The sequence below is a fragment of the Clarias gariepinus genome, chromosome 14 (assembly GCF_024256425.1).
Source record: "Clarias gariepinus isolate MV-2021 ecotype Netherlands chromosome 14, CGAR_prim_01v2, whole genome shotgun sequence".
Taxonomy (NCBI): Eukaryota; Metazoa; Chordata; class Actinopteri; order Siluriformes; family Clariidae; genus Clarias; species Clarias gariepinus.
In genome coordinates, this window is record NC_071113.1 from 17,883,896 (window position 1) to 17,897,120 (window position 13,225).

Consider the following 13,225-nt stretch of genomic DNA (forward strand, 5'->3'; position numbering starts at 1 on the left):
CCAGTGAGACACATCTGGTCAGTGAGGGAAGAGGTAACAGATGGACGGCTGTCAGTAAACAAGGTGCACACAGGTAGTTTTACAGCAGCTGAGTATAAAGCGGTGAAAAACATACAATGCAGTAATTTATTACTAACCTGTTTCTATAAAACGTAGTGTGGGAAAACCTGACAAATGGATTGATTAAATCTTGATAAGTGTTCTACTAGCATCGCCGTATCCCATAGTTGATCATTAACCTTCTGTGAATGTAACAGACTGACTCAAGCAAGATATTATAGAAGCAAGTAACAATGCTAGTTTGCTTGGAGTAATTTAATTTTTCATCTGGATAATGCTGTCAATAAGCTATCATAATGAAAGAGTCAATAAGCTATCATAATGAAAGAGTCAATAAGCTATCATAATAAAAGTGTATAAACATGCCAGTTTTGATATATTACACAATAAAATAAATTAATAAGTGTCTATCTGAAAAGGTGTTGATATTGTGTTGATTGTGTGGGTCATTTTTCAAAGAAATAAAGATAAATATTTAAGATTAATATTAATAATATGATGAACTGACTTGGTTTTGATTTTTCCTTATATGAAAAAAAGGTTGTGTAATGCTCTACAGACTTGAGACCACAAATCACAAAAACCTAACTGATTCTAAAACGTGTGGCATCAGTGGTCAGAGGTTTTACCACTTATAACTAACTTCATTTCTTTTTTTAACTTTGAACAGAAGCCTTTCTTTCATACTTAAAACATTGAAGCATATGACAAATAAAGCACATGTAGGTGAGAACACAGCAGATGACACTAAGCTGCAAAATTACAAGTGCAAGATTAGATTCGAGTGTTGGTTGCTGTACAGAAATATGGGTTTTAGCTAGACTCAAGCCTGGCGTGTAATGTAGCCTCTGGATGTGTGTGTTGATTAACCAAGTGGGGCAGCCTCAGGAACACTGTGGTGGTCAGGTTGATTTGTGGCCAGGCTCAAAGGCAAGAGAGCTGCTGAAGACATGTATGGAACTAGCAGCAGTATGGGACAATGCAACTCATAACCACACAAAGACGGCTAAGAACAAACTGGGATTCGGTGGTGGCTTCGGCTATCCATGGCTGGTAAGTAAACATCTGGGAAAGGTTTTGTCGATAACAGTATTTCTATATTTGCATTTACTGCGAAATGTTTTGCTTTAATTACAGTCGCAAAAGTCTCTATACAAAGGGAAAATAAGCACTTTTTATTTAAAAGATAAATATGTGGGAGAGACAACTCTGTGTGTGTTTTTTATAAATAAATTGCAGACAAATTGTATATAAAAATATCATATAGATTCTAGCATCAGAAAAGCATGAAGTAGGATATGTTAAGTAAGGGAAATTATATATATATATATATATATATATATATATTTATATTTTAGAAAGCAGAACAATCTGGAATATGATATTGGCTATGGTCACTGAAGGAAAGGAATATGTTAGCTGACATTTCACAATCTCACAATCTCAGTCTCAATCTTTGAGCCACATCATATGCCTGCTCCTGAAACATTCAAAGAAAGGCAAATGCGTGGTGGCTCTATGGCAAAAATAAAGAGACACCAGACTGCAAATCATGTCTCCAGTTCTCCCTCACTGCATCCACTGAGACATCTGTTACACATGTAATAGTATTCTGGCTCACAAAATCTATAGTGCAGACTGTTGGCAGAGCAACCAACCTCACAGCTGAAAATACATTTTAAGTGGTTCACACTATTGGTGCTTGGTAACCTCGTTCAATTATTTGAAATAGAAATGTGCTCTGGTGTAATTCCTATATGATTATAAAATCAATAGAGGGATATTGTTGTTGTTGGATTTTTAAATGTTGTCTATAACTAAACATTTGGCAACAATTGCAACATATTTTTTTTGGCACGTTTGCCTCATTAACCTCAGGAAGACATTCTCTTTTCCTTACCTTGTTAGAGCCCAAGCTCGTAGGCAGACACACTGGTTGAACTTTCCATCTGTTAGCTGCCTTGACATGTGTCATGTTCCCACATTTAGAGTCAGTGTCTGTCTCCTACACTGGCAAGTATAATGTCGGAGAAGAGAACAATTCCTATATTGTCACTAGTAATAGAAAGCATGATCCAAAGTTCAGGCTTCTAAATTATAAACATTACGGCCAAAGGGGCCACTGGAAATAATCACACAAACATTGATTTTCTGTTATCAGATTCCATGGTAGCATTGGCCATTGGTCTGTCTGCTGTACTTCTCTTTCTTTTGCTGATTGGCGTGACAGCGTATCTCTTATGGAAGAAGAGACAGAACCAAAGACGTGACGGGCAACTGATCAGCACTAATCCAGTTATTCCACCATGCACGCCTGTGCTCCAAACAACACAAAGTAGCAGCTATGGGTGTGTATCTGATCTTACTTTCTACCATCCCAATGACAGTTTTTCAGGGCAGTGAAAAGTGTATGTTTAACTCTGCTCTCATGCATCATACAGTAGTTTGGCTGAAGTTCCCTTCTTTCTGCCCCCGAGTTTCAAGAGTTCATCCAATTCAGCAGTGCCTGAAGAGAGGGAGGAGGTGGAGCATTGGGAGCAGCACCCACATTTGCATACCCAGCGTGGCTCTCTAACAATTGGCAGTAAGTCATACTTTAAGACCTTTAAGGATAATGTGAGAACCATGTTAATTGCTATATTATTGGATTTTCTCCATTCTCATTTTTTTTTTTAATCTTGGTCTCCCTGCTCCATTTGCACTCCCTCTCTGATTTTCTGTTACTGGAGGCTGGTTCCCACTGGGCAGCCTGAGGCCAGATCTGTACCAACTTCCTGAAGAGCCAAGTGAGTGGGCACAGCCCAGTGGCTCCACTGTACGCCTGTGTTTTGCTGTGCAGTATCAGCAGGAACAAGAGCAGCTGGTGGTTTCCTTGCTTCAAGCTGCTAACCTGCCAGCACAGTGCCAAAGCAATGCCACATTGGTCAAACTGCAGCTGCTGCCATCTGAAGATCGACACCATCGTCAGGCCAAGGCCCGGTGCAAGGGCTGCCACCCACAGTTCAATGACACCTTTGTGTTTCAGGTATACCAGATTTGTATCCTGTGTTTTTAGGAGGTTTTTGTTTATTATCCAATGCATTTGACTAAATGTTTTGTCAGTACTGTGTGATTAGATGCAAAAGAGAAGCACTCTCAAGTTTCTCAAGTTTGCTTTGAGCTGCACGGACCACTTTGTAATGCATAATTACATTAATGTTTTTTTTCTAGAGAGATTAAATTGATGAAAACAATTAACAATTATTTCCATGATGAGGGTTTATTTATTGTTTGATTGATTGATTTTTTTTGGTACAGAGAAATATTACGAAATTATTATTCATAATCATCTATTGACTACACATGCAGGAGATAATAGGACTATATACCTTATAACTGGACTCTACCTTTAGTTATTTAGTTAAAGTTATATTTTTAGACAGGCATGACTACTGTAAGTGCTATACTGAAAACTGAAATTGCTAGATGTATGATTTTTTTATGTTAATTAATCATATTTTAAAAATCCAGATGTCAATGGTATCATCTCATAAATATGAAATTCAGTCAGCCCTAAAAAAAATCAAGGAAACCTAATGAGATTTAATAGTGCTATGTTACATAACTGGCATGCGGTTTTAATTCGAATAAATTTATGAATAAATTGGATTTTATATTTATATAATATCTAGTTTTACAAATATTGATTGATTGATTGTGAACATCAACAATCAGGCTATGTGTAAAAAAAACCCTGTTTCATTGTACTTTATATTTAGGTATCTACAAACAGCATGGACCAGTTTACTCTACGCATGAGTCTGTACAGTGTGGACAGACTGAAGAAACACCACCTTGTGGGCCATGTTCTGTTCCCTCTCAGACACTCCGAACTGCAAAAGGCAGCGGGCAAAGTCCTTTGGAGAGACCTTGAGACTGAGAGTGATCTGGTAGACAAGATCCAATGTTTACATCCAATATTTGTCTTCCCTTCTTATCTTATTTAATAGTGGGGTTTGCTAAATGGTGTGGATTGAAGTTTGTGTGCCATACTATTCTCTGTTATGATACAGCCACTTTCAAAGCATGGCAATATCCAAGTGTCTCTGAACTACAGTAACTCTCTACAGCGCCTCACTGTGGTTGTGCTTAGAGCCCGAGGACTCCAGTGTCCCAGCAATGCTGGTGAGACGCAACAATGCCAAACATACAATACAATTTACAACCAGATAATCTGATTCATGTAACTCTTTATGCAAAATGTTTCACCAGTAAATGGCTTGGACAGATGTTTCTGTCCAAGTTTCTCTGCAGATACACACACAGGTAGTGAAAACAAAGTGGACACCTGTAACCAGAGGCAGCAACCCTACTTTTAATGAGAAGCTGACGTTCAGGCTTCTCCCTCTGCAGCTAGATGCGGCATGTTTGAGCCTGGAAGTCCAGCAGGTAGCCCTCGGAGAGCCTGCCGAAGAGCCCAGTACCAGGAAAAGGTCACCAAGTAAGTTATGATCCCACTTCATGCAAACAGTAAACAAATTATTATCAGGACTTGATAAAACTCCTGCCTTGGCTGTGTGGACGTTTTTGAATTTGTTTATAGACATACAGTACAGTTGTTTATACAGTAGCACTTACATTTTTTGCAGCCTTTTTGTACATATACCTTTTCGCCAATAATACTTCTATTACTATAAGAATGATTGACAATAATGTACAGCACCTTTGTTATAATCAAGTCATTGTTTTTCCTCCCCACAGTATCACTTGGAGTGGTGGTCATTGGACCATTTATGTATGCCAGAGGCAGGGAGCTGGAGCATTGGAATGAAATGATCAGTAAATCACAAGAGCTGGTCAAGCAGTGGCATGGACTGGGAGCGACTAACTCATAGACCATCTTGAGCAAAACAACCTGCAGTTTCCTTTAAAATATGTCATATATTTACGCTTCAATATTTTACAACATTTATAAATAAATGGTAAAGAAATGCAATAATAAGAGCAGTAGAAGCAGACAAGTTGGAACATCTAGAGCAGAAATAACATACAGTAACATAACAGTTCTGAAATGCCATACTTAACATAAAAAAGGCTTTCTTTAAGAAATGAAGAAATGGCATACTTAACATATAAAAAGCTAAATTTTTTATAATAATATATTCTTTTTTCAGATAAAAAGTATTTGATATAATTACAAGCAAAAAAATCTGGATTTAATTTCTGTAATCATTTGACATACAGATAAAACAGAAATAAATTTGCCTGTAAACTCTTGCCATATTATAATGAGGAAAACCTTTTAATATATTTGTCTAGTCTTTGTATTGACATAAAATTGCGAGTTGTGTAGTGTAGAAAGTCGTGAGCCACCTTTCATGTCTTCATATTACTCACTGTCATTCACTCGTTGTCTATACCGCTTTATCCTGTATACAGGCCTGGAGCCTATCCCAGAAGACTTATGGCACAAGCCAGGGTGGCATGGTGGCTTAGTGGTTAGCACTGTCGCCATGCACCTCAAGGGTCCGGGTTTGATTCGCCTTAGTGTCTGTATGCATGGAGTTTGCATGTTCTTCCTGTGCTTGGTGGGTTTCCTCCGGGTACTCTGATTTCCTCCCACAGTCCAAAGACCTGCAGATTAAGCTAATGGGTTATGCTTAAATAGGCTGTATTGTGCAAATGAACATGTGAGTGTACACAGTAGTACACAGTACAGGATTGTGCAGTATAGACAATGAGTGAGAGATGATGGAGATGTAGTACCCTGAGATGACCACTCAGCATTCAACATCACAAATATAATGCAGTAATAACTGAATGATTCACAGGTCACTGTGTGGCTTAACAAACAAAAAACATTCCTCTAAAACTGGTTAGGTATGAGGACTAGACTGGATATGAGAGCCTTGCCAAAAATGTTGCCAAAAAAGTCCTTCAGGAAGACTGGAAAACTTTTGCTCAAGACTACATTAAAAATACAAGAATGCTGGCTCATTGGAAGCAAAATACAGTATAAAGAAATAAGGGTGGCTCAAGACTTTTGATCAGTATTGTGTGAATGCACATTGGTGAATTTGGATAGCTCTCTGTCTGTCCAATAATGTAAGACATAGACAGACCAATAGAAATAACAGATAGCACCTACAGTATATTTCTTTTTATGTTTAGTGTGAAGCAAAAAAAAAAAAAAAGAGGCAACATACAGTAATAAAGAGCAATGAACAGTCTGTTAACTCTGTTAACATATAGATTTGGTATTGCAACACGGCAAAAGTGAAAAAGATACATGTAGTTTGTATGAGATTGTATTTGCCTATTACTAAAACCTGCTATAATCAGATGATTTTTACTACGTTTTTACAAAAAACACTGAGAAACACACACACATTTGTTTCTCTATATTCTGCTTCACCACACATTCTGCAATCAGCCATGGCTTTTCCATTTTTTTATACGTTTCCTCAAATACATACAAGATGAAGATTTTTGTCTCAAATAAACATCTGGTATGGTATCTATCCTAACAAACAAGAGTGAAACACTGCCGTCTTCAGGTGACTCTTGTTCTTAGGAATGTTCCTCACAGAGTACTTCATAACTGAAAAAATCCCAAGCATGTGCAACTTAGCAGGTCTCATTCAGTCTGATGTCTGTTGTGTTGCTTCCACAAAAGAGTAGAGCATCTCTGAACCACTTCCACACTTACCGAGTACTGTCCCTGGGACTGCTGGTTTAGCCGAACCACCGTCGCTGCTGACACAAGGTCAAACGAGTGCTGCAAGGTGCCATGGAACACATGCATATCCTCGTCAAAGTGGCTTCTCTCTTCCCAGACGAGTCTAGAGCCATCCTCTTCAGCCATATCAGCCAGATTACACAACGCCAACAGACAGCAGCTTATCATGGCCTCATTCTCACAATACTGTAGCAGCACAGACACTAATCTCGGGACAGCTTCCAGTCTCAAAAGCCTGGCCTGCTGCAAATCCGCACAGTGATCAAACACCAGTCACTAGCACCAGGGTCTGCCTGCTCGACATCTATAATTTAGTCATCAGTATAATTATAACTATACTCATGTAAAAAACAAAAAACAAAAAAAAAATCAGACTAATAGATCTTTGATGGAATAAGGAAGTGCGCATTGCCTTACCTAAGAGGAAGTACTGAAAAGCTCTTGAAGTTAATTACCATTAATATCTACAATCCTTCGACTCTAGCTAAAAGAAAAGAAAATAATTTTTCATTCTCTCATTATATAAGTAAAGAAATAAAAGAGGCATTAAATTTGGAGTCTAGAACCCTGTTCAGAAAATCAGCTTCCCCTCACTCGCTCTGTTGCTGCAGATTCTCCCGATGGCTCGGCCAGGATGCAGCAGTAGCTCCTGGTCCTCACTGAGCAGCAGATTCAGAAGAGCAGATCCGATTCCAGTCTCAAAAAGGAGCTGAGAGTGAACACAACAAGAAAAAAAGGATTAGTACACAGCCAGGAACTTAAGTAATAATCTAGTATTTTTTTTTACCCTAGAAAAAGCTAACCTCTCTACACCACATCTACAGCTACATTAAATCCGCAGAGGCGACACAGTGGTTTAGTGGTGAGCACTGTTGTCTTGCTCCGTCAGAGTCTAGGTGTGATTCCTGCCTCTGTGTGCATGGAGTTCGCATGTTCTACCCATGCTTGCTGGGTTTCCTCCGGGTACTCCGGTTTCCTTCCACAGTCCAAAGACATGAAGATTAGACTAATAGGCGTTCCCAAATGTCCCATAGTGTGTGTGTGTGTGTGTGTGTGTGTGTGTGCTATGCAATGGATAGGCACCCTGTCCAGTGGACCCCGCCTCGTGCTTTAAATTTCCTGGTATAGGCTCCCTAGGATAGGAGATGGTAAATTTCACAAATCCCTCTTAGAGTTTTAAAAAGACAAGACCAGTTAATTGGTTTTGCGATTAAAAGATAAATATAAAACGATAGATCATAATTTCCTTACATCTTTTGTAATATTTTTAAAATAAATTTTTTTCCGTTTAAAAATAAAATTAAAAGGAATGGAAAAATGATAAATGCAAATCGTTTTAACACTATAACAGCATTCTTTTGTTACACATACTGCACTAGACTCCTCATATGCAATTGTTTGAAGCACTCATACAAGTTTGGGAGCTCAGCCACCAGTCTAGCTGTGTGCATCGTGAGAGCGCTTTTCCCCCTCAAAGTCTGAGCCAGGACTGGCAGAATGCCACTTTTTACCACCTGCTCAGCTATGCTGGTCTCTGATAGAGGAGAGTGCATGTGAGCGTGCACACACACACACACACCTACTCAGGACATCTCCAGGGAATAAGACCAACATATACTGTATCATTAGGTTTTCTACACCAAGTTTATTGATAACCCATGTACTTCTAAAATATATATCAATCTGTCAAACTAGTCACGCTTAACCTGAACAAACATGTGGAACTAAGGCCATGGCTGAATCATGTTTACGCAGGTGCTGCCACCCCAAACAGCTGGTCATCAAGTGGCTAATCAGTTGTCACTCAAATCCTTAAACAGACATAAATGAAGATGCTTATGGAGTGTTTTTGCTTTTCACATGGTCTTACTGTAACTCTACCTTTGGCCTTCTGCACAGTCACACTCATGGACTCAATATTGCTCAGAGGAATGTGAAAAACACATTCACGTTTCAGAAATCTGTCATTATGAAACGGATGCCAGTAAGTATTTACTCTCTCCCTCGCTTTAGTTAAGAAGCGAAGAACTCACTCCCCTGTACTACTGCAGTCAGCACGGTTTCGAAGTGCAGTTCAAGTTCCTCTACAACCAGCTCTGTGGTCACACTGATAGGATCTAATGCAGCCCTGAGTGAATCTAAAGGGAAGAAACTAAAAAATCATGCAAAGAAAAAATATGCACAGCAATATTATCATGCAAGGGCTTAGGGTTAGGGTTCATCATGCAAGGTTAGGGCAATTAATATATGACTTAATATATGATGGATAAAATGCACCATATTCTATAAGAAGAAATGTAGGCCTGTGAGACCTTGATGCGACACAAATGAGAAATATTTGGCAACCAACTTTTTTTCATGCCTGTATATACAGTACTGCAGATTAATAATATTTCTGTTACTTACCCATGCTGCGCTCTGACGGTGGTACCTAACAGCCCTTATATATATTGTATATAGGAGTCTGTGCTAGACACTACATACAGACATTCTCATGAACTCAGACCGTATATCTTACAAAAAAAATAGTCAGGTTTTATCCTGGCCTCTGTATACTGTCTATAGTGATGAACAAACACATCCAGGAATTAGCTAGCTCTGCCATGCTGTTTGAGCTGTGCTGTTTTTTTTTTTCATGCCGTTTCTTTTCTTAATCCCTGTCACGCTCCTCTGTATCGCCCTGCAAATCCTAAATCTCCTTAAAGCTTCCTGCATGATAGGTAATCACTATGGTACTGCCATGCAATACACAGTGGCTGGCCAGGAAACGAATTGATTGATTTTTACATTTGCATGCTTCAGATACTCTTTTGTTCTGGAGTTACAAATACAAGCACATCAAATAAAACAACAGTATTAACTAAAATGAATCTAAATTCTAAAATGAGTGATAGAGTGACTACACAACACTATTAAATAGGAAGCCAGAAAAATAAATGTATGAAAAATTTAATACACACATACATACAGTAGAAGCAGTATGAATATCTTTCTAAATACAATCTACAGTTGACCACTAATTCCTTAAATATGCATGGATTATAATGAAAAAGAAAGAAATATATAAATAGTCGAAAAAATCAAAATATTCCCCTTTGTTTTAAAAATTATGAAATGTTCCAAATAAAATGGACTCTGGCGACAATAGCAGGAGGCCAAATTATGTTTCATGTTTCAATAACATTTTTTAAATATCTGAATCATACTCTGCACTTCACAAAGCGCTGGGTTTGATTTCTTTCAAAATTATAGATCCTGCTTATACAAAATTCTAAATTATAGATCCTGTTTATACTTGATCTTTATTTTTTTGTTTATCATTAACAGAAAAAATTAAAAATTTTACAAAAAACATAATGCATAATAAAAAAAAAAGATGATATAAACCACTCACCCTTCTTAATACAAACATTTTAGACGACTAACAAAAATACATAGAACATTCAGATGAAAAAAAAAAAAACACAAAGCTAAAATGTGCTTCAAGTCAACACTCAGCATGCACATTGTGCTTGCAACATCCATCACACTCAGCACTATGATAAACCCGTGCTGGTGCCACTGAGGCCGCTCGATATGGTCTCATATCCTACTGAAACCAGAGTCAGTACGCTGCTCTCTATGTCTGTGGCTTGTGGACCCTGTGGTTCGACAGTGTCCAGTCTCATCTGTTTGCCTTTCTTTCTGCCTCTTTTGGCCTTCTCTTTAGGTTTGCCATCCTCGACGGCAGTCTTTGGTTTTCGTGTGCGTTTTCGGATCCTCCTGATAGGTGGCTCAGGTTTGGGATCTGTGTTCCCAGAGAGGATGCGGATCTGCCGGTCAATGACGGTATCAATGATGTCAAGGGCAACATCCATCATGCCATTACCGAGGCCGTGTGTGACGTTGGAGAATAAGCGGCTGTTAGTGGGGTCTTTGAAAACTTTACGCATCTCTTCCAGATAATTTCTGAAAGAGAAAACCCACAAATTCATTAAGTTTTTCCAGCACATTTTATCATTTTATTTTTATCATCAATTTACTCATTTATCAATGTCTATATCAACCATTGTCAAATGCATCTAAATTTAAATCATGTTTATTTATACATCTGTTACACTCACTCACTCATCGCCATTACCGCTTAATCCTGTATTCAGGATCGCGGGGAGCCTGGAGCCTATCCCAAGAGACTTAGGGCACGAGGCGGGGTACACCCTGGACAGGGTGCCAATCCATCGCAGGGCACACACACATGCACACACTCATTCACACACTATGGGCAATTTGAGAACACCAATTAACCTAACTTACTCTTTGGACTGTGGGAGGAAACCAGAGTACCTGGGGGAAACCCACCAAGCACGGGGAGAACATGCAAACTTTATGCACAAAGAGACGGGAATCGAGCCTGGACCGTGGAGGTGCAAGGCGACAGTGCTAACCACTACACCACCGTGCCACCACATTTGTTACATATTCTTTTAAATATTGAGAAAAATACGGTCAGCTATCTGCCCACATTTTAGTGTACACCATTTTACCTTGTCTCAATTATTTTTGACCAGTGCTGAACTTGGTTTGTCTCCGGCAGTAACTGTTTTGCCATATTTTCATAATCCACATACTGTAAGGAAAAGTCCTTCATGTCTTTACAGAGTGCTGCTGTGTCACCTGTGTAAAAATGACAAAAATTCACTGTTTAAAATTTTTTTAAGAAAAAAAAGACTGCTTCAATGATTAAACAATAAATCAGTTGTAATATCAAACTTTCTTTCATGGTTTTAATAGATGAACCTTACCTTCTGTCAGTTTGGAGAACGTACTAGACACTGCTGTGTTAGTGCTTGGTGACAGGCCAAACACATTCAGCGATTCCAGGAGGGTTTTTTTACTGGCTGGACCTCGACTTACTCTAGTGTAGGCAGCCAGAGATCTGAGTGACATCTTCTCAGGTGGCTCCAGTCTTCGCTTTACTTCCTCATAATGGATTTGGTACTTTCTGGCTTTAGAGCTCTTCATGTTAGGATCCAACAGAGAAGCAACCTCTGCAAAGGGCACCTGCAGTGATGATCTGGCACCATCCTGAGATGCTGCGACACTCTCGCTTTGTGGCACATGAACTTGTGATGGTCCATGACTTTGAGACTGCACATGAGTTTGTGATTGTCCATGACTTTGAGACTGCAAGTGACTTTGTGATTGTCCATGACTTTGAGACTGCATGTGACTTTGTGACTGTACATGACTTTGAGACTGCATGTGACTCTGTGACTGGCTATGACTTTGGGATTGCACATGACTCTGCGACTGGCCGTGACTTTGAGATTGACCCCGTCCATGACCATGGGCGTGCAATGAAGCCTGCACTTGTGATGCGATCTGAACCTGTGAAGCAATTGAATGTGGTACAGTTTGACAGGTCACATCTTGGGGTATGACTTGTTGTGTGATGATCTGTGCAATATTGGGGCCCTGCGGTGGAGTCTGGTACATTGTTATGATAGGATTCCCGACAGCCACGTGGACCACCTCACTGTTTTGAGGAACAGACATGTGCATTCCAGAGGATGGATCCATTTGCAAGGTTTTCCTTGGTTTTCTTCTTAAAAAATCCCAGTAACTACACCAATTATTTAGATGGCTTTGTTGAAGTGTGACCAATCAGAACAGTGTCTGATTCCTCCATAAAATCCTAGAAATATGAAAGAATGTGTTAGTTTCAATACATTCTCATGTTTATAAGTCACTTTTACATAACAATCTAGTGTGTTAACATCATAAACAATTTACTATGGTCAGTGCAAAGGCGTGCGACAATACAAAAGTTCCAGATTTTAGGAATTCGTGAAAGAATTTGCTTATTTATTAACATCGTGAAGCGCTGAATCTACTTTGAGTCGATTCTTGATTTTCCGAGAGTCATGGAATCGATTCTTTTTGGGATCAGCTCCCAGCTCTACAGATAACTAAGCTTGTGGGCTTTAGGTAATAAGCGAAATACCGAAACTCACCCTGTCTAGTAAACCAGTACCTTCCGAGGAAATGCGATAGTTAGACTGCTGCCTATAACAACCTGCTAAACGCTCGCTGGCGGGACAGACTTTTTAAAGTGCAAAAATAGCTCATTCGAAAGTGCAAGGCCATAGCAGCACACTTTAAAGAGACAGATAATCCATTTGTTTTTATGTGCAGGCCAAAGCCTTAGCTGGGAAGGGGGTCTTATTGATATGTGATACGGCCGGGTTTCCCATAAAGCCACACTTCAGTGATGATTTACAACGCTAGGCTTGAATCAGATGAAAGTTGGCGACAGTATTCTTACTCACCGCGCTACAGTTAAAGTCCTATTTAAACCGCACTGATCCTGGAACAGTCCATGGCGAACCGATCGAAGGCCTCCTTCTTCCCCGATGCTGTTTCGGCGGGTTGCAAATCAGCAGACGGGCGACTGTCGCCATAGCTATT

General features: G+C 39.3%; 3 protein-coding genes across 5 annotated transcripts; 1 reads left to right on the top strand and 2 right to left on the bottom strand.

The window, feature by feature from the left end:
- Positions 1-907: 907 nt before the first annotated feature.
- Positions 908-5,402, top strand: syt15 (synaptotagmin XV). Of its 3 annotated transcripts, none has more exons than XM_053511945.1 (8): positions 908-1,113; positions 2,222-2,408; positions 2,502-2,644; positions 2,790-3,085; positions 3,819-3,989; positions 4,113-4,224; positions 4,328-4,540; positions 4,801-5,402. In XM_053511945.1, exons 1-8 carry the CDS (start codon positions 1,107-1,109, stop codon positions 4,932-4,934), a joined length of 1,263 nt encoding a protein of 420 aa, XP_053367920.1. In that variant the 5' UTR covers positions 908-1,106; the 3' UTR covers positions 4,935-5,402. The 3 variants fall into 3 exon arrangements, with proteins under 3 accessions (XP_053367920.1, XP_053367921.1, XP_053367922.1); XM_053511946.1 differs by having other exon boundaries at positions 2,505-2,644; XM_053511947.1 differs by having other exon boundaries at positions 2,538-2,644.
- A 1,150-nt stretch (positions 5,403-6,552) lies between these two features.
- On the bottom strand, positions 6,553-9,188 carry si:dkey-21e13.3 (uncharacterized protein LOC100150043 homolog). Its single transcript, XM_053511662.1, is given in 6 exon segments — positions 6,553-6,652; positions 6,655-7,040; positions 7,387-7,487; positions 8,155-8,312; positions 8,812-8,916; positions 9,185-9,188. Coding segments are annotated over 6 exon segments (849 nt in total). The 3' UTR covers positions 6,553-6,557.
- Positions 9,189-9,663: 475 nt separating this feature from the next.
- Positions 9,664-13,225, bottom strand: si:ch73-127m5.2 (uncharacterized protein LOC561202 homolog). The gene is made up of 4 exons (XM_053511784.1): positions 13,087-13,225; positions 11,560-12,452; positions 11,302-11,431; positions 9,664-10,726 (listed from the first exon to the last, which is right to left on the bottom strand). Exons 2-4 carry the CDS (start codon positions 12,335-12,337, stop codon positions 10,315-10,317), a joined length of 1,320 nt encoding a protein of 439 aa, XP_053367759.1. The 5' UTR covers positions 12,338-12,452; positions 13,087-13,225; the 3' UTR covers positions 9,664-10,314.